The sequence below is a fragment of the Octopus sinensis genome, linkage group LG4 (genome assembly GCF_006345805.1).
Source record: "Octopus sinensis linkage group LG4, ASM634580v1, whole genome shotgun sequence".
Taxonomy (NCBI): Eukaryota; Metazoa; Mollusca; class Cephalopoda; order Octopoda; family Octopodidae; genus Octopus; species Octopus sinensis.
In genome coordinates this window covers 59,471,669-59,492,309 of record NC_043000.1, presented here as the reverse complement: position 1 = coordinate 59,492,309, position 20,641 = coordinate 59,471,669, and the positions used below count along the sequence as shown (strand labels likewise).

The window sequence follows — 20,641 nt, the reverse complement described above, 5'->3', positions numbered from 1 at the left end:
AATATACTAAGGCACTATCTAGTCTATCTTGTATTTTGCAGCACTAATATTAATATCATAGCTAGTTGCATTTTTGTAAAAATATGATCATATTTAAGTGGGGTTCATTTTGTAAACCCTAATATGGGCATTCTTTCTTTCTCTCTCTCTTTCTTTACCTTTTTTTATAGCTTATACATGTATAATCATGTTTATTACTTTTAGATCTAACTGTATAATCTTATGCTTTGTATGCTTTCTGTTGGAACATAACACAAATTGCTATGTTATCAGTTATGTTTACCTTCTCAGCTAGTAATAATCTGGGCTTGTGGTTACTTCTGAAGAAAAACATGGTATACACATAAAATCATCTGGTTCATAGGTGCATACTCAAAGTATTTCTGATCAGGTTTTTGGTTATAAAATACTCCAGTCTACATGTAACCAAGTTTTTATTTTTGTGCTTTTTACTCACTCTTGCAAACAGAAGTAGACTATTTGCCCATATCATGAACTTAAGAGAATCTTTTCTTTGTTGGCATTACTCAATATTTTATCGATCACTTTTGAAAAACAAAGAAATTAAACATATTTTAATTACTCAGAGGTCTCTGTGCCTTCCCTACCTCTATTAGCAATGACATGTTTGCAGTAAAATTTGAAATGTGTAGGAGCTATCAGTCCTCAAAGCTGATTATTGTTACTTTTTGATATACAGGGTGACTATAAAGTCTGGATGAATGAATGTACTCAGACTGATGGAGATGTGGAGTTACTGCATTGGGTTCATGTGAATCTCGCAAGGCACATCAATCTTTGCATCATTATTGGTAAAAGCCATGTCGAAAATGTCATTCATTAATGTAGTTGAGTAAAATTATTGAAAATATGCAATTCTCACATATGTATCCAAACTTTATATTCACCTCAATTAAATACTTGAAACTCTTGCCTAATTAGTCATGAAACATTTTTCTATGTGAAAAAGAAACACCAGGTATACCAGAGTTGTCTGTAACAGTTAAATCTCTGATTTTCTACAGACATAGGATACAATTGATATAAGATTATATGGTATGGATATCTCTGAATATAATATCTCTCTCTCTCTCTCACACACACATGTGTGTACGCACATATAAGGGTAGTATTGGAAGAAGAATTAGGATGTCAGAAAAAATGCCCTACTGTGTTTGTTACAGCTGTTTATGTTCTGTGTTTCTCTCTGAGGTTGATAAAGTACCAATCAGATACTGAACTCATTGTGGCTGGCCAACTCCCTCCCTTCAAAATTGTTGGTTTTACCCATAAATTGAAAATATTAAGTCATTTTTATTGCCCACTTTCACTGCATTACTTGCATTACAGGACATAGCTCTGTGAGCCTTGGATATGAATAATTTTTGGTATATTTATGTCTAGTATCTTATTTCTAGTATTGAGTCCATATTTTAATACTCATCTACTCTTTTGTAGTGCTCTTTTTTAATTTCTTTTTTCATTTCTGCATTGTATTTTGTCAGTTTCATCTACTCCAAGTCATTCAGGTTTAATACTCTGGTTTTATTGTCCACAGCTAATGTAATATTCTAAGTTTTAGTTCCTTTTCTTATAGTAGTTTGGCTTATTTGTCTAATCCTTTAATCACTTTTATGGTTTGGCTAAATTTATTATCAATTTCTAGTAGGGTTTTGAACTAGGTATTGTATTTTTAAATATTTTCAAGTCCTACATTCAACAGAGATAGTTTATTGTTTGCCTGTATCATCAAAAGTGATTTCATTAAAAAAATTTAAGGGAGCCAGTGCTAGGTAAAGAAGATAATGAGTCTCTATGGAGCATTCCTCTACTCATGAGTACAGTGCTGGTTTTGACTATTTTATCTTTGCCACTTTGTGTGTGTATTTTCATTCTGACATGGCATGGTTGATTTTTGTTGTTGTTAGTATTGGGACTGCTTTATGTAAAACATGTCCAATATCCAAGGGTGTGTTAATCTAGGCCATTTTATCTTTTATTTTTATTATCTTCTTATATCTCAGTTCAGCAGTAGCTGCTTTTTACAACTGTGCTGCCCTTTCCAGTGTCCTTTTTGTTCCTTTGGCAATATGTTACTGTGGAAGGGTTTTGTATGTTGTCGGTAAGCAAGTTATTGGCTTGCAGTTTTGGAAAATAACTTATTGACCTGGAGTCCCAGGTAATTTGTTGGAATTAATGTCCCCCCCCCTCAGCATCCAATCATGCATTGATTCTGGTGTGTTTACAAGTTCATTGAATGCTGCCACCATATATCCATAATACTAGTTAAGTGCTTCAGCCAGAAATTGAGAACCTTGTAAATCCCAGGGGCTTTTCAGTACTACTTGTAATTTTGGAATTCTTAATGTGTTTGTGAGTCCATTGGCCCTGTTTGCAATCTTATATATTTTTTATTCTTCCCTTCTGATTCAGTTTTTTTTTTGTTGTTGTGTGACATTTTTTTTCCCTTATTTCCTTTTAGTATGCTTGAATTCCCATTGGTGTATATCCCCCATTGATGTATTATTTTATTTAATGTCTCTTTTAGAATTTTTTTGTATTTGATTCACATAACTGGTTTTTTTTTCCTTTTTGGAAGAAGCATTTATGTTTTTCAAATCATCTTACCCTTCATGTTTTTATTGTTTAAGCTATACTGTTGCTTCCAGAGTGTCTTTTTTTATTGATATTAAATTTTTTGTCATTTGAGGTTTTTTCACCTATTCATGTTGGATCCTTCCTTTTCCATTTCTCTTAGCTAGAATAGATGTCTCCCCACCATTCCATTTTATGTAGTAAATTTTCTGTCCTTTTTTGAAATGAGATTTGATTGAGGTTTTGACTTTATTGAGAGAAAACTCAGTTTGCCTCAGTACTGCCACCATTACTAAAGAGATCAGATCATTCAGTGTACTGATATTTGGGTGGCTTGTTTCTGCAGAATTTTTGTTATATTTAATCTTTTGTGTAGCTTGGATAGTTAATTAATTTTGTTATGTTCTCTTCGCTTTTCTTTTTTGTTGCTGTTAGGATATCTTTAATAATGATTTTGTTGAATATCCTCAAGTCATTAAATATAATTTGTAAAACTATTTAAAATAGAATTTATCTACTTCATAAGGCACAATGGGTAGGTCGCCAACACCACATGGTCATCAGTTCAAATCTGACTACTACAGTCAGTGTGTTGTGCTCTTCTCTCACAAGTTACATTATAAATTGTTCTTATTTATTTCAAACTGCTCTACAATTCAGTGGCATCCAGATATAGAAACAATCACAATAAAAACCATCTGCAAAAGCATAGGGGGGGGGAGAAAATTCAGAAAGTAAATCTTGTAATTTAGGTGTAAATTTACTGGGCATTATTCTTTTACTTGTTTCAGTCATTTTGATTGTGGCCATACTGGAGCACTGGCTTTTAGTCGAAGAAATCAACCTCTAGACTTATTCTTTGTAAGCCTGGTACTTATTCTATTGGTGTCTTTTGCTGAACCGCTAAGTTACAGGGAGGTAAACATACCAAGATCATTTGTCAAGCGATGGTAGAGGGATAAACACACAAATATATACATATATATATATATATATATATATATGACAGGCTTCTTTCAGTTTCCATCTACCAAATCCACTCACAAGGTTTTGGTCAGCCTAAAGCTATAGTAGAAGACACTTGTCCAAGGTACCACACACTGGAACTGAACCTGGAACCATGTGGTTGGAAAGCAAACTTCTTACCACACAGCCGTGCCTGCTCTTGGATTTTTCTTTTTAGTTTTGGTTCAGTTAAGAATTTAGAGATTTTATTTCTTATGTAATGTCTTCCCTTATAAAAGCTTAACCATATTCCAGATCAAGTGTGCTATGACACTGTTATATCTCAGAATATTAATATATTAGTGTGTATTTCTTTTCTGGAAATAGGCATGAAATATAAAATTAAGGAAAAGGGTAATATCTGTGAGATGTATGCATATTTCTCAACAGTTAACAATCTAAGTGAAGGATAACTTAATAGATTACTCTAGGATGTCTACCTGAAGTAGATGTATTCACTGTTTCAATGAATTGTCAATAGTTTTTTAGTTGATTAACTCAATCAGAATTTTAGAGCTAAAATATCATTAAAGGTTTCATTAATGTTGTTGAATTCATATGTATCATACTTCTGGTAATAATGGTTTGCAGCAATTTTGGGGAAGGGGGTGAGTTGATTACATCAATCCCAGTGTTCAACTGGTACTTATTTTGTTGACCTTGAAAGGCAAAGTCGACCTCGTCAGAATTTGAACTCGTCACATAGTGATGGGCAAAATATTGCTAAGCATTGGCAATAATGTCTGCTAATCTTCTTTCTATGAGTTCATTTAACTATAGGTGTGCCTTGTGTAGGGGGGAGGGGGGCAACATATAGAATAGGAAAAAGATTACAAGGACAGAAACACTAGCCATCTAAATACATACCTTCATTAACGATCAAACTATAATATATATTCATTAAAAACAAAAACAAAAAAAACATTAAAGTAAAAAAAAATTTACAAAGAAGGGTCTGTATGATTTACATTTATGTATTTGACTGCTAGTATAGGTAATATTACTTCTTGAAAATAGTGTGCACATACATGTAAAAGCGTATCTATGCCTGTAAATAAAATTTAGACATTCTTATGTATGTGCTCACACTGTCAGTTGGTATAATATGTATATGAAGTGAATGCATGCAAAGTATTGCTAAAAATGCTCCTTCTTTATTTTTTGTTGGCAAAGTTAAAACTTTATATATGTTTTGATCACTTCACCCTAAATACTGATATCATCTTATAACCAACTTTATATTTTAGACCTACTTAGATAAATTGGTTTGTTTATTTTCAACGTGCTTCCTTTGGTGCCATGCTATCTATACAGTTCAATAGGTTTGTTGGTATGGAGTCTGAGAAACGTGTGATAAGAAAATATCAAAATATAGCTACAAGTATACTTGATTGTCACAGTGAAGTAGCACAACTTGTCAAGTTCATGCGATAACCACTCATTTTTATACAAAGTTCAAACTGTAATACATATGTTATGGGAAAAATCTAAGAAATTTTTAGTTGCATGCCAAATATATAAATATTTTGTTTTTTTTAATCTATAAAATATTAGAAATACCATAAAAATTGTTTTCTTTAGGATCTGATTATCTTGGTAAATCTTATTTTCATTAGTATCAGTGTAACCTTCTTGACCACACTGGTCACAAATGCTTTTTTTTCCTTACTTAAAAATGACCAACTACATACATGCCATTATGGTCACACTGCATTTTGGGGTCTATGGGGCATTTAAGACACCTGGAGAACATTATACATTAGTTAAATGTAATAACACTGAAACCATTTACATTTAAGATGTTCCTCAGACCAAACTGAAATGCAATTTATGATTTATATCTACAAAGTAATATTCAGCCAAAATTCATAAATCTTAGAGATCAATGACTTTTCATCATCATTGAAATATTTGTTTCCATGCTCACATAATTTGGACAAGCCCAGAGTCATGATGCTGCAGCAAATCTTCTCAATCATACCTCTTCTCACCTGTGAGGCCAGATATCTATAAAATTTGAATTCAGTTTTAATTTATCTCATTTTATAATAATATATAAGCAGTAGCATCCTTTAGTTAAAAGTTCCAATAAGTCAAACATTGGTTCACTGCATTTCCAGTGATGATAGCATAAAGTGGTGTCATATATATATATATATATATATATGTGTGTGTGTTGTGTGTGGTTTAGAAGTTTGTTTCTTAACCAAGTAGTTTCAAATTCTATCCCACTGCATGGCACCTTGGACTAGTGTCTTTTACTATAATCCAAGTATGACCAAGTTTTGTGAGTGAATTTGTGAAGTGGAAACTGAAAGAAAACTGTTTATATATATATATAAAATGTCTGTGTAGTTTACATAGCATGATAGCTGCTAATGAGAGTCACCTTCATGCAAGCAGTTTCTAATCATCCATTAAAATATGTCCACTCATGAAGCAATGTTACCTTGTTTGGAAATAAGTGAGGGTTGGCGACAGACAGGGTATCTGGCTGTAGAAAATCTACCTCAAGAAATTCCATCTAACCCATGCAGGCATGGAAATGTGGCTGTTAATATGATACTGTTGATGATGATATATGATATTTGCACACTCTGAAGATCAGTATGCAAAAGAGGATAGTTGCTCTGCTTTGTTAAATTGTGTCTAGTGATGATGATGATGTTGATAATCCTTTCTACTATAAGCACAAGTTCCAAATTTTGGGGAAGGGAGCTTGTCAACTGGTACTCATTTTATCAATCCTGAAAAGATGAAAGACAAAGTTGACCTGAGTGGAATTTGAACTCAGAATGTAAAACCAGAAGAAATGTTACTATGCATTTTCTCCAGCTCACAAATGATTATGCCAACTCATAAGAAGAAGAATTTCTAATTTAGGCAGTTTCCATCTACCATATTTTACTCATAATGTGCTGCACAGTGGAGTCAAACTTGGAACTATATAGGTGCAAAGTGAAATTTTTAATCACATAACCATGTCTTCTTCCCTTATTTCTTTGCTACAGCTATCTTCTACTAATATCACAAAGCATTTTTTTATCATCCAGCAGCTATCAGATACTTGTAGTACCATATATTACATATCTCCCTTGCAAATATTAGCTGATGCTGTTCGTTTTGTATTTCCTATAGATCTCAGTTTCTCTGCAACTGTCATAAATCCTCCACATGCAACACCTATACTTCATTACTATGTCACATGCACTTCTTACACTTCTTGCACAGAGAGAAAAAACCCTTTGTTACCAACTAATAAGATAACAACTTCCTGAACTCCTATCACTTTCTCAGCCTGTTATATTTAGCAACTTCTAACTCTAATTAGGTCAAATAGGGAGCAAACAGGACTGACTACTTGCAAATTATATGAGCAATTCATGGATTTCATTTCAAGGGCACCTCTACTGTTAGCTACCTCCTGTGTATGTAGTGCATTTAAAGTCCTTTTTCCCTGTAGATCCATCAAGAATCCCATTGGGCCTCTACTTCATTGCTAGGTATTGATTTCCCATCATAGTAACTTTTAAAGTATTAATGGACTTTTATACTCCTGTTATTAACTAGTAACAGAGAGCATAGAAAAAACTGTTACTGCTGCCAGCACCCTGCATCAATACTTCTTGTAGATACATCAATATAGAAGTACTAAACTCTCAGTAAAACGAACTCCTGACCAGTTTGGTTTCCTAACTAGAAACACCTGAATCATTAGTGCCTTTGTGACGAATAAATGTTCCAACTTAACATTTCTCTACCTCTTTTATGACTTGAAGGCAACATTAAAGAGAAATAATCACTAAACTGGTTTTTTTTTTTCTGGAATATTTTGTAATCAGTAATAATACCCACTAGTAGGTCATTAACCTCATTGTGTTCAAGGGAATGGAAAGGAGTTTTGACAATTATTCTTTTTTCCAAGAGCATTTAGTGATGTAAATAGAATAGTTATAATCAAGATTTGAAACCTGAATCGAAGACAGCTCACCGAGAACTTACTTTCAATGCTATGCTCTTCTATAATCATTATCAGTCATTTTATCTATGAATATGTTTGAAACTTCAACATCCTCACAAATAGGGTGTTACTTAATTTCCTTCACACATCACTTGCCAAATCTACTCCACCAGATGACTTTAGTTTGACTATGTGAGCAATGTGGCTGAAAGAACATAGTACTAACAGCACTGAAGCTGATGAGACTTAACTAGGTTGAAATTTATCCTTTAGTTGTTGGGCCCATATGTTTTTTTTTTTATTTCATGGAATTATAATTGTTTTAGAATAAGACACAGTTTTTGTATGTGTCATTATTTTCTTTGAAATCATTACTACAATCATCATTCTAAATAGTTTTCAAAAGAGGAAAATGGTAAATATTAAGTACTTATACATTTCCTTATGATATTTATATTGTAAAAATTCTTAACAAAATAGATTTTTAAATGATTAAATATTTTTGTAAGCTTGTGTTCAGAAAGTTTATTTTTAAATAAAATGTAAACTGTGAAGTTTGAACTAATTACAAATCTTTTTGTTTTCTTATTCAGATTTTCGAGACAGAAAATCTCACATACGCTGAAGCCTTATGGGACCATGTTACAATGGACCCAGATGAGCTAGCCTTCCGCGCTGGTGAGGTCATCAAAGTAACAGACATGATAGATAAAGATTGGTGGTGGGGAATTCTTGAAGATAAAGATGGCTGGTTCCCTGCAAATTTTGTCAGAGTAAGTATACATTTCATTAAGCTGTCTCTTATCTCTTGATCTGTCTTTTTCTCAAACATTCTTTAATCTCTTTGTCTAAGGATTCTGTGTCACTTTTTCCATATCTATCAGTGTGCATCTTCTTGCTCTATAATTACATCATCCCCCTTTCTCTGATCGTAGCATAAAAGATTTCTTTTTACTTTTTTCCTTGTGGCTTTTCTTTCCAGTCAAGTAAGCATTCTAACTTGAAATTTATCGCCACTCAGTCATTGTAAAAGACTGAAGTATGTGGGTTGGGAATTATTTTGGTTTTAAGAGTATTTCCTATTAATTTACTAGATTTTCTTCATTCCTGATTTATAATACTATATTCTTCTTCCTTAATTTTTACATGCAATCTTTTGAAGACAGTCTTGTTTACTAAATTTTGATATTGTGAAAAATAGATTCAGCATGGATTTCTTATGTATATAATATCACCATTTTTTTCATTCCTTTCAAAGTCCAAGCATGCTGCTGCAGATTTAAGTAAAAGCTTAAGTTTTCATTACATTAAGTAGAGATTTCATTTATTTGCTATCAGAAATGAAGAACCAAACCGTGTTGCTTAAGAGGATATTCATACAAAACTATAGCTAGTTGCACTCTCATTTTCTATTTAGTAAAATTAATTTTGTGACAGTACATAATCTAGTCTTACATATTTAAAGCATATATGTTTATATAAATTTGAAAACAATATGAAGCTCAAGACTGGGGGAAAATTACATTCAAATTTTGCCATCAGTCATATTGTACTGCCAAGCAATGTTACATTACTCTGTTTATCTCAATCTACTTACCTGCCAACAAGTTCCACCTTTAGAATTAGGGAGGACATCACGTTGTATTCATTTATCATTAAATGTACCCTCGCATTAATACACATAGATACAATTAATTAGTCGTCATTAAGACATTTGATTGCATATACATACAGGCACAGGCGTGGTTGTGTGGTAAAAAATTTGCTTCCCAACCACATTATTCTGGGTTCAGACAACATGGCACCTTAGGAAAATCTCTACTATTGTTCTGTACCAACCAAAGCCTTGTGAGTGTATCTTGTAGAACAGGTACTGAAAGAAACTCATTGTGTATGTGTATGTATATATGTATAGATATATATATATATATAGTGTGTATGTATGTTTGACAATAGCCTTCATGGCATTGTCTTAGCATGGCTGCAGTCCAGTGACTGAAACGAAGGATAAAAGATACACATAGACATTACATATTTAGGTACACAGTACTAGATCTAAGAAAATGGTAAATGTCTACGTGTAAGCGTATGAGCATGCATTTAAATATGTTTGATGCATGTGTGTATTGTGTGCAGATACATGTGCATTTGTAATCAGACATATTTGTCTTAATGATGAGTTATTAATTGTATCAATGTTTGGTTTAGTAAATTCTTATTCAGAATATTTAACCTGAATCAAGGGAATTCTTTATTTGAAACCTATTCTATTTACTAAATAAACAAGATAATGCAGAAAAGAACTTAGGAAAGAAAGACAAATATTTTTACTTCAAATAAATGTACTCAAGCATTAGTTTTTTTTCTATTTAAAGGTGTTTTGATATGGTGTAGTTTATTCAGGTGTTTAATAATAGATCTTTTAGAAAATTAGTAGAAATGCACAGTTCTCTTCACTGCTTTTTGCAATTGCCAAAAAATTCAGAAAATCTATGATGCTTTAAATGATTCTTGTATTTCTAAGTTACCATATGCTATCAGCTAATTTCTTCCTTTCATTTTTTGCTTTCTTTTTTATATGCCTTATGGATGTTGAATGTGATAGTTTTGCTTTGGCTGCCAGATGTCCGACCCATTTTATTATGGAATCTATCTTGTAAAGAGAAAGATATCTAATTTAGGATTGGTGGTCTAAACAGAATATTTCATTTGCTAAGTTACTGGATGACTGAATAAGCCTAGATAGATAATTTTGTACTTTCTTTTAGAGTCTTTAACTTCACCACCACTTTTTTCCCCTTCTGCTCACAAATTTATCACACCATCTTCCTCCTGCACTTCTGTATGGAGTTCTACATCATGGACCCAATTGAACAAACTGCTGATATATTATACCTAAAAACAAATATCAGTTTTTATATAGTTTTTTTTATTTATTTAATCCAAATTGTAACAGTCCATTATATTTTCTTTTTGAAGGGCACTGGAGGATCAGAAATAGAGTATGAGAAAACTAACAGAATTTAGTTCTCTCTCTACATTCTGAATTCAGTTCCTGTCAGAATTAATTTGCCTTTTGTCCCATTTTTGTTAACTTAATCCCAGGTCAGCCATGGCCACCCCAAATTATTTTCAGGAAAAGTTTATCAAGGAATATATTATTCAGTATTGCTTCTATTTCAAGTTCCGTAAAAACCCATGTAATTTGCGCACCTGTGTAATTTACGCAGGTGATTTTCAGGATAAAAATTATTTTTAAAAATGCTTCTACTCATGTAAAATTTACACCCAAACGTTTTCAGAATTGCCGATATGGCCAGGGAGTAAAGGTTTTAGCATAATTTTACTTATAGATTTTATTAAATTTTCATTAAATAAAAATGATTTCTGTTTTAACAGGTATCACATTGAAAGCTATTAAATTATGAAGAGTTTGACTTGTTTATAATAAACTTTATTTTTACATTTCTTGCCCACAAGAGATTATGTCCGATCTTTAGCATACTTCTGAATGTCTTCTCAAATCACGATCACAGGAAAAGTTGTTGATAGTTCTTATCAACAAAAACAAAGCTGATAAATATGCACAAGTGTTGCAAAATAAGTTTCATTACCAATAAACATCAGCTTGGATGGCACTTTACTCGACCGACAGAGGAAGGTGACCGATCAAACTGATTATGTAAACAGAATTCTGATCAAAAGTGTCTTGTCTCAAGCTCTGATTTTTTGCCTATTCTTGTCGGAACATTTTGATGCAGAGTATTGAACTTTTAATCCCTTTCACACTTATAAAATGTCAAGCAAACTTTAAAATTTGTCATTCCCATTTTAACCATGCAACCAAAGTGATAGTTTAGTAACCCGTTAAAATAAACATGAAAAATTGAAAGGAGAAAATAAACAGCTTTGCAAGTTTAACAAGAGTTATGCAAAATTTAAGAAGCGACTTGTTAGAATATACACATCTGTGAGGAGACATAAGCAAGAATAGCAAAAATCTACTATACCAAAAGAACTGATAATACATACATTACAAGTGTTCTATGAAGAGAACATAAGATTGCTGCATAATTCAACATGAATGTGAAACAACATTAAACATCATATAAGGTAAATGAAGGTTTCTGTAGGAATGCTAAGTCATATTCACTTAGTGAGTTTACATGCACAAGGATGAGCTATGGTGTTGTGGTTGACGTTAGATGCAAATATCAGCTGTGAGGAATTTCATTGTGTCGTAATGTGAAGAAAGCGAGCAAATAGCTTCCTGGTGCAAATGTAAGCTAGACTCCCTAAGCGGAGAAAAACTGATCTATTTAAGGAAAATGCTGGGCTCCATTGCAATAGGTAGAAACTCCAAGCAATGTAAAATATGGCCTGGGCCATAATTACTAGCATGAACGTCAAACTTTAAAATGTAGTTAACCATTTAATGGTTTTAGTAAATTTATACTGAAAAAGTAAGCGTTATACTGTCCAGCATAAATAAAAATCATCATTTTTTTCTGTAAAAACCTATTCTGACATTAAATGAATCAACTTCCCATACGTCATTTTTCAACAAAAAAATTTCTAAAAAATTCTGGAAATGATCTACTCATGTAATTTACACACCCCTAAAGTTTATTTTTGTTTTTGCGAAAAGTATATAAATTACACGGGGTTTTATGGTATGTCGAGTGATGATAGACTTTATAAAATAAGTGCCAGTTCTGTTTTGCAGTCAATGCAATAAACTGTACCTTCCTAAACAAATTTCCAACATATTTTCTGTTTGAATTTTGATAATCAAAAGCAATTTTATATATCTTTATACATTATCAGGAATTAAGATATTTTCCAAGTTGATAATTTCCTAAAGCTGGAAAATTTACATGCTATTATTAACTAGTTTGTTTCTTGAAGTATAATCTAATTTTCCATAAATTGTTTGGTTTTACAGGTAAATTAAGTATTTTATTTCATTTCATTTTAGTTGCGAGCCAATCAAGACCATCATTTAGAAGAAGCAGCTAAGTTAGAAGGTGCTGATTCCAGTAAGGACTCATCCTCCAATGTTGGTAAAACTCACCAGTTCAACAGTAACCAGGCCCGAACCAATGTAATTAATGAGATAATCTCTGCTGAGAGAGAATATGTTCACCAGTTGGATGATGTTTTACAAGTAAGTTAACCAATGCATTGTTTAAGACTTGATCCATTTTGGGTGAGTTAAGCTTGCTACTTCAGTGTTACTACCTTGCTAAGCATCAAGAGCACTGTTTAAATCTCTTGATAAAGAAACTCACAAGGCTTGTAGTAACCAACTAAACTTTGCAGTGTTTGTCAAAGCTTCCAATTACCAAGTAACATTGATTAATAATAATGACTTATTGATTATGAATGTGGTGAATTGGTGGATTCATTTGAGTGTTTCACAAAATACCTTGTAGCATTTCTTCTACCACAAATTCCACTGTGGTCACCTTTGTCTTTCATCTCTCCAAGGTTGATAAAATAAAGAACCAGTCAAGTACTACTAACCACCTCCTCCAAAATTTCATATCTTGTACCAATACTAGAAACAATTATTGACCAATTTAATAAACTTCTAGATGTGGTTATAACATGCAGTTAATTCACTGAATAATTATTACCATTGATTTATCCCCCACACTAATAAAAAATAACATGTCAGTTGCTTGACTGCTTTTGGTGATCACAAATATTCATTGTATTAATTCTGGTACTTGACTGGTACTTATTGATTGTGAAAACTCCTGAAAGACAAAAGGCAAAAATCAATCTAAGTGGGATTTAAATAGATTTGGGACCTTGATTAAATACCACAAGGTATTTTGTCTGACACAAAAGCTTTGGTATGTGATTGTGATGACCAGATACAACATTATGTACATCTGGTTTCATCTCTCATTAATTTACATGGTTTTTGTTCTCTCTATCTCTCTCTCAGTGGAGAACTCGTTTCTTTTCTTTCTGTCACTTTCTTTCTCTGTGTGTATGTGTATGTATATATATATATATATATATATATATATATATATATATATATATATAATACAATACAATATATAAACGGTTTACTTTTATATTGTTTTACTTTTTAGGGTTATGTTGTTCAAGCCAAGAAAAGGCCAGACATGTTTCCAGACGACAAGATTTCTACCATTTTCGGCAATTTGGAGGATATATACACTTTTTCTAAAAAGTTCTTCAAAAGTCTTGAAGTCAGTCTCAAAGATGACTTACACCAAAGTGAAGTGGGTCATTGTTTTATTGAACATGTAAGTAACTCTGCAGTCTTTAAAGTGCTAATTATTTTAATAAACACCTTAACCCTTTTGATACCAACCTGCCTGAGACTATTCCTGGTTCTGTAATACAAACTTCCTGTTTTAAAGTGATTAGAATTTTCAATTTGTGTTCTAAACACCAGTTTAAGATTTTGGGAGATTACATGAACTCCAGTGCTCCAATGGTACTTACTTTATCAACTCCCAAAAGGATGAATGACAAAGTCAACCCCAGCAGAATTTGAATTCTGAATATCAAGCCTAAAGAAATGCCACTAAGCATTTTGTCTAGCATGCTAACAATTCTGCTAGCTCCTTGCCGTATACTAACTTAATGATGACAGTTATTTTACTAAATTCTTCATTATTTTCAAAATTAATTGAAGCAGAAGTAATGTATTTCAACAAAAATAAGGTAACAAAAGGGTTAAAGCATAAGACAGTCTGAAATTATAATTAACTTTTTTATGTTGAGATTATATCTGGTTAATGTTAAAGCAATTTGGGTGGTCAACATACTCTGTCACCAGTTTAACACCATAATCTGGCTCTTGAGGGTTTTTAAGTTGGGGGTCCATTTGAACCAGATCTCAAGTTGGAGGATAACCTGCGAGTTATACATTTTACATTTTTTTTCTCCAGCTGTCTTAAGAGGTCGTCTGAGTTGCCCTCTCTCCTCTAAAAAATTGTAAATTCTGTTTAAGTTAATAGAAGCTTAAGTATTATATTGTGACCATTAATAAATTTGATAGAACATGATTGATTGATTGATTGAATAATGTTAAACACTTAAAACTGGAAATTTAGGTTACTCAGGAACAATAAATTAGATTACTGTGAGTGATTATTGTGATTAAGTCTGGAGTGGACATAACAAATTACAATGAATTAAACAGAAAATCATTTTGATACAAGTGACTTATTGAAATTTGCCTGGTGTTGTTTATTTAGTGATTTAGAAAATGTTATAGCAAATGTTTTTCTAAGAGCTGTAGTACAAATGGTAGTCCATTTGGAGTACATTGTAGTTCCACAAGAATGGTGGAATGGTTGGCAGCATATTGAAAGGTTTGTTGTTAGTTAATACAAGTTTAAAATGTTTGGGTTTTTTTTTTAAGTAAAAAGCATTAAATAGGAGACTGGTATGTTGAGGGAAGGAGATCAGGCAATCAAAAATAAGTTTTAAAATCTATTTCCTTTACATGGAGATATGGTAGACTGCCAACACCCTCAATAATATGTTACACTTTAAAAGATACTTAATGACAGTGGAAATAGTGCCAATTTGAATCAAAGCACTTTTTGGTGTGCATACTTATATACACACACACACACGCACACATAAATATATTTAAAGTTAGTGTTTTTAATAATATTATTAAAAGTAAGTAACATTCATTGGAAAAAGATTTAATGTATGAGTTTAATGTAAATAATCTATTAGACAGAATTGCTGTGACTTCAGTTTTGTTGGCAATTCCTTGTTAGACTTGCTAATGAACCTTTGACAGTGAAATTGAAAAATGTATTTCTTCTAATTTTTCTGTCTAATAAATTGTGTGTATGTATGTATGTATGTATGTATGTATGTATGTGTGTATGTACATACATACACATACACACATACATACACACACATACATACATACACACACACATACACACACGCATACATACATACACACATACATACACACACGCATACATATACATACATACACATACACGCATACATATAAACACACATATAAGCCTCTACATTTTACACACACGCACACATATATACATACATTCACTCGCACGCACGTACACACACACACACACACATTTACATATATATATACTATACACTCACACACACATACACACGTACAAACACACACAAACTCACATACACACCGACAGATATACATACACAATATACACCTATCCACGCACGCACACATACACACAAACACATACAAACGCACACACATACACGTACATACATACTCTCACACAAATGAACCCACACATACATCCCTACACACATGCACGTACAAGCACACACGCACTAGGTTAAGCTGTTACTCGCCACACACCCACACTCTACGCATACACACACGAACACACACATGCACACACACACACATGATACATATAGCACATGATACATTGTTTTTTGACCTGGCTTGATACAAACAGCTAGTAGTCATAAAGGAGTGCCTTATGACAGCTGACTTTGTCATTGCTTATTATTCACCAAAAATACACACACACACACACACGCACAAACACACTTGTCATCCTTGCACACACACACACACACGCATTCCTTTTTTGAAACTCTCTTGCTTTTAAAAACCACGATTCGACTACCTCTCAACTTCTGTTCTTTCAACATGTGATCTCTTGAGCACCACCAGCTCAAATATTTTTTCCTCTGTCTTCCCTTCTTTGGATCTTTCCTTCTCCTTGTTTCCGACGAAGAGCTCCGCTCGAAACGTTAAACCCTCCTTCCCTTCTTTCCTGAGCGTCAATAATACTTTAATTGTTCCACGTCCTGCGTTGCTGTGTTTTTTTCTCTTTTTTTCTGTGTTTTCTTGTTTGGATTAACTATATATATATACACACACACACAACTCATTTTAAGATCCACATAGTCATAGAGAGGTATTTGATAACTTCCAAATCAGATGTGCAATCTATGTGGGTGCCTTTTCGGAACATCGTCTGGTTTAAAAAACTACATCAGATGCCATGAGGGTTCTAAGGTGTAGGTACAGGAGGTGGTCAAACTCTGCATAAGGCGTAGACAACCACCATATATATATTTATACACACACACATACATACACACATTATTTCTTCTCTTTTAGATCTTCTCATGTGTACATGTGTGCATAGTTTTCCTAAGCATATACATTCATGCATTTACATTTAGGACCTAAGAAAAGAAGTTATCAAATACCTCTCTATGACTTTGTGCCATGTTATATCCTCTTTCTGCTGGTATATTAAAACATGCCATTCTTGAGAATTTGCTTGCTTCAGTTTCAATATGCTTGAATTGACCCTAAACTCCATCTTATCTTGAAAGCCACACTGAACATTGCATGCAATCTCTCTTTTCAGAACCTTCTTACCTATGGAACTTTTTTCTCAAACTGCAAATGAACTGATGCAATATTACTTAGTCCCTTGCACCAGAAAAAGCTCAATACAATAGTAATGAAAAGTAATGATAAAATTGTTTTTTTTTTTTTTGTTTTTTTTTTTATTTCTAAAAGATATGTTTGTGTATTGTATTACAGAGGAAAGGTTTTGAAATATATTCAGATTACTGCAACAATCACCCTCATGCCTGTGATCAGTTGAAAGAATTGTGTAAAAACAAGCGATATCGACATTTCTTCGAGGTAAGGTGTTAAAACATTCATTATTTCTTTTGATTCATTTAGCATAGTTCCAGTGGAAGTATTACTGGAGCATTGGTGGGTTTGTGGTATTGAAGGTTACTATTGATTGAAGCTAAGCTTGGCATAGATTCTTGAGTATGACAGCCACTGTATGAGGATATGCTGGAGTTTATCTTAGTTTCATGACATTAAATGGTTGGAAAAAGCAATACTAGTTTGTGTCCATGGGAGAATTTGTACTCATTGTTGCAAGGTAATGAAACAGTTGTTAGTTGTACAGTTATTCATCATCATCGTTTAACGTCTGTTTTCCGCGCCAGCACAGGTTGGACAGTTTGACCGGGGTCTGGGAAGCCAGGGGTTGCACCAGGCTCCAGTCTGATCTGGCAGTGTTTCTACAGCTGGATGCCCTTCCTAACACCAACCACTCCGCGAGTGTAGTGGGTGCTTTTTACGTGCCACCGGCACAGGTGCCAGGGGAGTCTGGCATCGGCCACGATCGGTTGGTGCTTTTAACGTGCTACCGGCACAGAAGCCAGTCGAGGCGGCGCTGGCATCGGCCACGTTCGGATGGTGCTTTTTATGTGCCACCGGCACAGGTATCACAACTACTATTTCCATTGATATTTATTTTGATGTTCATGTACTTAACTCAATAGGTCTCCTCAAGCACAGCGGGATGTTCTGGAATCCAAGGTACTTTGAATGGGCAGGGCTATGCGGGAGTGGTGCAGGAAGCAGCCCGGGTCTTTGCAGTCACAGCATACCTCCAGAGATCTCGGTCCTTCGTCATTGCCTCTGTGAGGCCCAACGCTCTGAGGTCATGCTTGACTACCTCATCCCATGTCTTCCTGGGTCTACCTCTTCCCCTGATACCTTCAACTGCTTGGGAGTGGCACTTCACACATCTCTCCTCATCCATCCGCAGTACATGACCATACCATCGCAAGCGTCGCTCTTGCACACCACATCTGATGCTTCTTATGTCCAGCATTTCTCTCAGGGTGCTTACCCTCTGTCGTGCACGTACACTGACATTACACATCCAGCAGATCATGCTAGCTTCATTTCTTTCAAGTCTACGCATGTCCTCTGCAGTCACCGCCCATGTTTCACTACCGTGAAGCTTGGCAGTTTGCACACATGCATCATACAATCTACCTTTCACTCTGAGCGAGAGATCCTTTGTCGCCAGTAGGGGTAGGCGCTTTCTAAACTTTGCCCAGGCTATTCGTATTCTAGTGGTGACACTCTCTGAGCATCCACCTCCACTACTAACTTGGTCACCCAGGTAGCGGAAACTATCAACTACTTCTAGTTTCTCCCCCTGGAGTGCAATGGAATCTGTTTTCTGAGTATCTGTGGTGTCTATTGTCCCTGTGCATCTGCCGCACATGAAAGCCATCTTATCAGTTAATTTCCCTTTGATGTTGCTACACCTCTTATGCATCCATAGCTTACACTGGGTACATCTTATGGAGTTTCTACCTACACCTTTCCTACAGATCGAGCAGGGCCACCTGCCCGAGGGTGTGTGTGCTGAGTTCGCTTTTTAGCATCCACATTAAGATATTCACTTAGTGATGGAACTTGTGCATAGTGAACTCAGTGTATCTTTAATCAAAGCCTGAATCCAGTAAGAAGATGAGCTGTGATAATTTCAAGTGCTGTAGTCTGAGACTAAATACTTGTGGAATTACTGCAAGTCCATGAGAGTGGAATAGTGTTGCAAACTAATAAAATGCTCATCAATTTCCTAGTTTAATAAATAGTTCCTGTCTTGTGTTATCAATTTACAGCTAGGTGAACTGAGCCAGTTGGGAGTTAATTATCTTGGTTACTTACACATTTCAATGGACAATGTCTCTAACTGTGCATGAAGAAAAGGGGGACACTAAAGCTTACAAACTGATATTCTAAATGTTGCCAGTTGTGACCCACTGGAATTAGAAACATAAATTAAAACTGCTTTCCTTTTATCTGTTATGAAGTATTCTTGTCTGGATATTTTTACAAAATTGGTTAGTCCTGTATGGTACCCACAACTGCTTCTCAGATTCTCTACCAGAAAGAATTTACTACTGCTTTTACATTATAAAACTGAAATCAAAGTAACACCATGCAGCAGATTTAAACTCCTGTTTAATAAATTTTTGGCTATATTTTGTTTTTATTGTACAGTTAAAAAAAGAATCATATGCTGGTGATACAAGGCCATATGTTTTGTAGAAGGTGTATTCATTTTAATCCAGATCATTGATACGTCAATGATCCTGAGGGCTGGGTTTTATTTTCTCTTCCTGCAATCTTAAGTAGTTGAGAGAGAAATCTCCTTCTGGCCAGTACATTTCTCTGTTGGAGGTAGATTTTCTTGCAGGCGTGATTGAATTCTATTCTAAAAGTGAACAGAATACTCCACAATTCCACAGTACTGCTGTGGTACCTACTTGAAACTAAGTGAACTTGATTGCCTTGACAACTGACAGAGTGTAATGTGGGTCTCTGGATACAAACTACCAACTCTTCCTCTATTGTTACAGCTCTCTGCACACTTTTTTAATATATCAGGTTCTACTTTTATCAGTTCAAGTAAGATATAATTTCAAGACAAGGTATTTAGTCTCTTGACGTTTTGTTTGTGCTGATCACCAGTTTTATCAAGGTCAGAAAAGGTCATGGCCTGAACTTTTTAAACATACCTATCACTGACTATAGTTATTCAATATGCATCAGTTGAATATACAGTTAGAAAGAAAATTGGTCTCGAGAAAGGGCTATTAATCAAAGCTACATGTTCTTCCCATTGAGAATTGTAAGATGTGCTTACATTATAAGAATTTAGAAACTTCGAGAAATATTTAGTAACTTATTTTTAACCGTGAAACTCAAAATAATAGTGCATAGAATATTAAATTAAAATACCTCTTGGGCAGCCTTCAGCTTTTGTCTATCCAAGAGATTTTCAACCCAATATCCAACATTCATAGGTTTATTTATTTTGAGTTACACTGACAAAAATAATTTACTTCATATCTCTCAAAGTTAATTATTATGCAAACATTTGAAAAGTAGAGTTTTTTTTTTTTAATAGCTGCTATTTCATTTGTTTTACTGTTTCCATTTCCCCATTGTTCTTTATATCAGTTTTTTCACTATCTCTCTGTTTCTTTCTCTCTCTCCCACATTTTTTTCTTTTTTACTTAGCATCTCTCTACCTATTCAATGCATACATATATTGTATTTGAAAGAGGAATGGTTGTTGAATTCATTCTGACACCTTGGATGCCTTCAGCAGAGTCCACTTTGTTGCAAGCATCTGGACTAGGTTTTCTGTTTGCAAATGTCTCCCTTCCATCCACCAGTCTTGGAGGCCCTATGATGGAGCA

General features: G+C 34.0%; 1 protein-coding gene across 7 annotated transcripts in view; it reads left to right on the top strand.

Annotated features, from left to right (window-relative positions):
• Positions 1-20,641, top strand: part of LOC115210255 — a 757,977-nt gene that overhangs the window by 708,174 nt on the left and 29,162 nt on the right. For all 7 annotated transcript variants that reach the window (XR_004998729.1, XM_036502024.1, XM_029778737.2 and 4 more), the window contains 4 exons: positions 8,155-8,334; positions 12,540-12,728; positions 13,672-13,848; positions 17,151-17,255. Coding sequence is in view for 6 of the 7 variants with exons in the window: in XM_036502024.1 (XP_036357917.1) it covers positions 8,155-8,334; positions 12,540-12,728; positions 13,672-13,848; positions 17,151-17,255 (651 nt within the window). In the remaining variant the exon portion in view is untranslated. The remainder of the gene's footprint in view (positions 1-8,154; positions 8,335-12,539; positions 12,729-13,671; positions 13,849-17,150; positions 17,256-20,641) is intronic.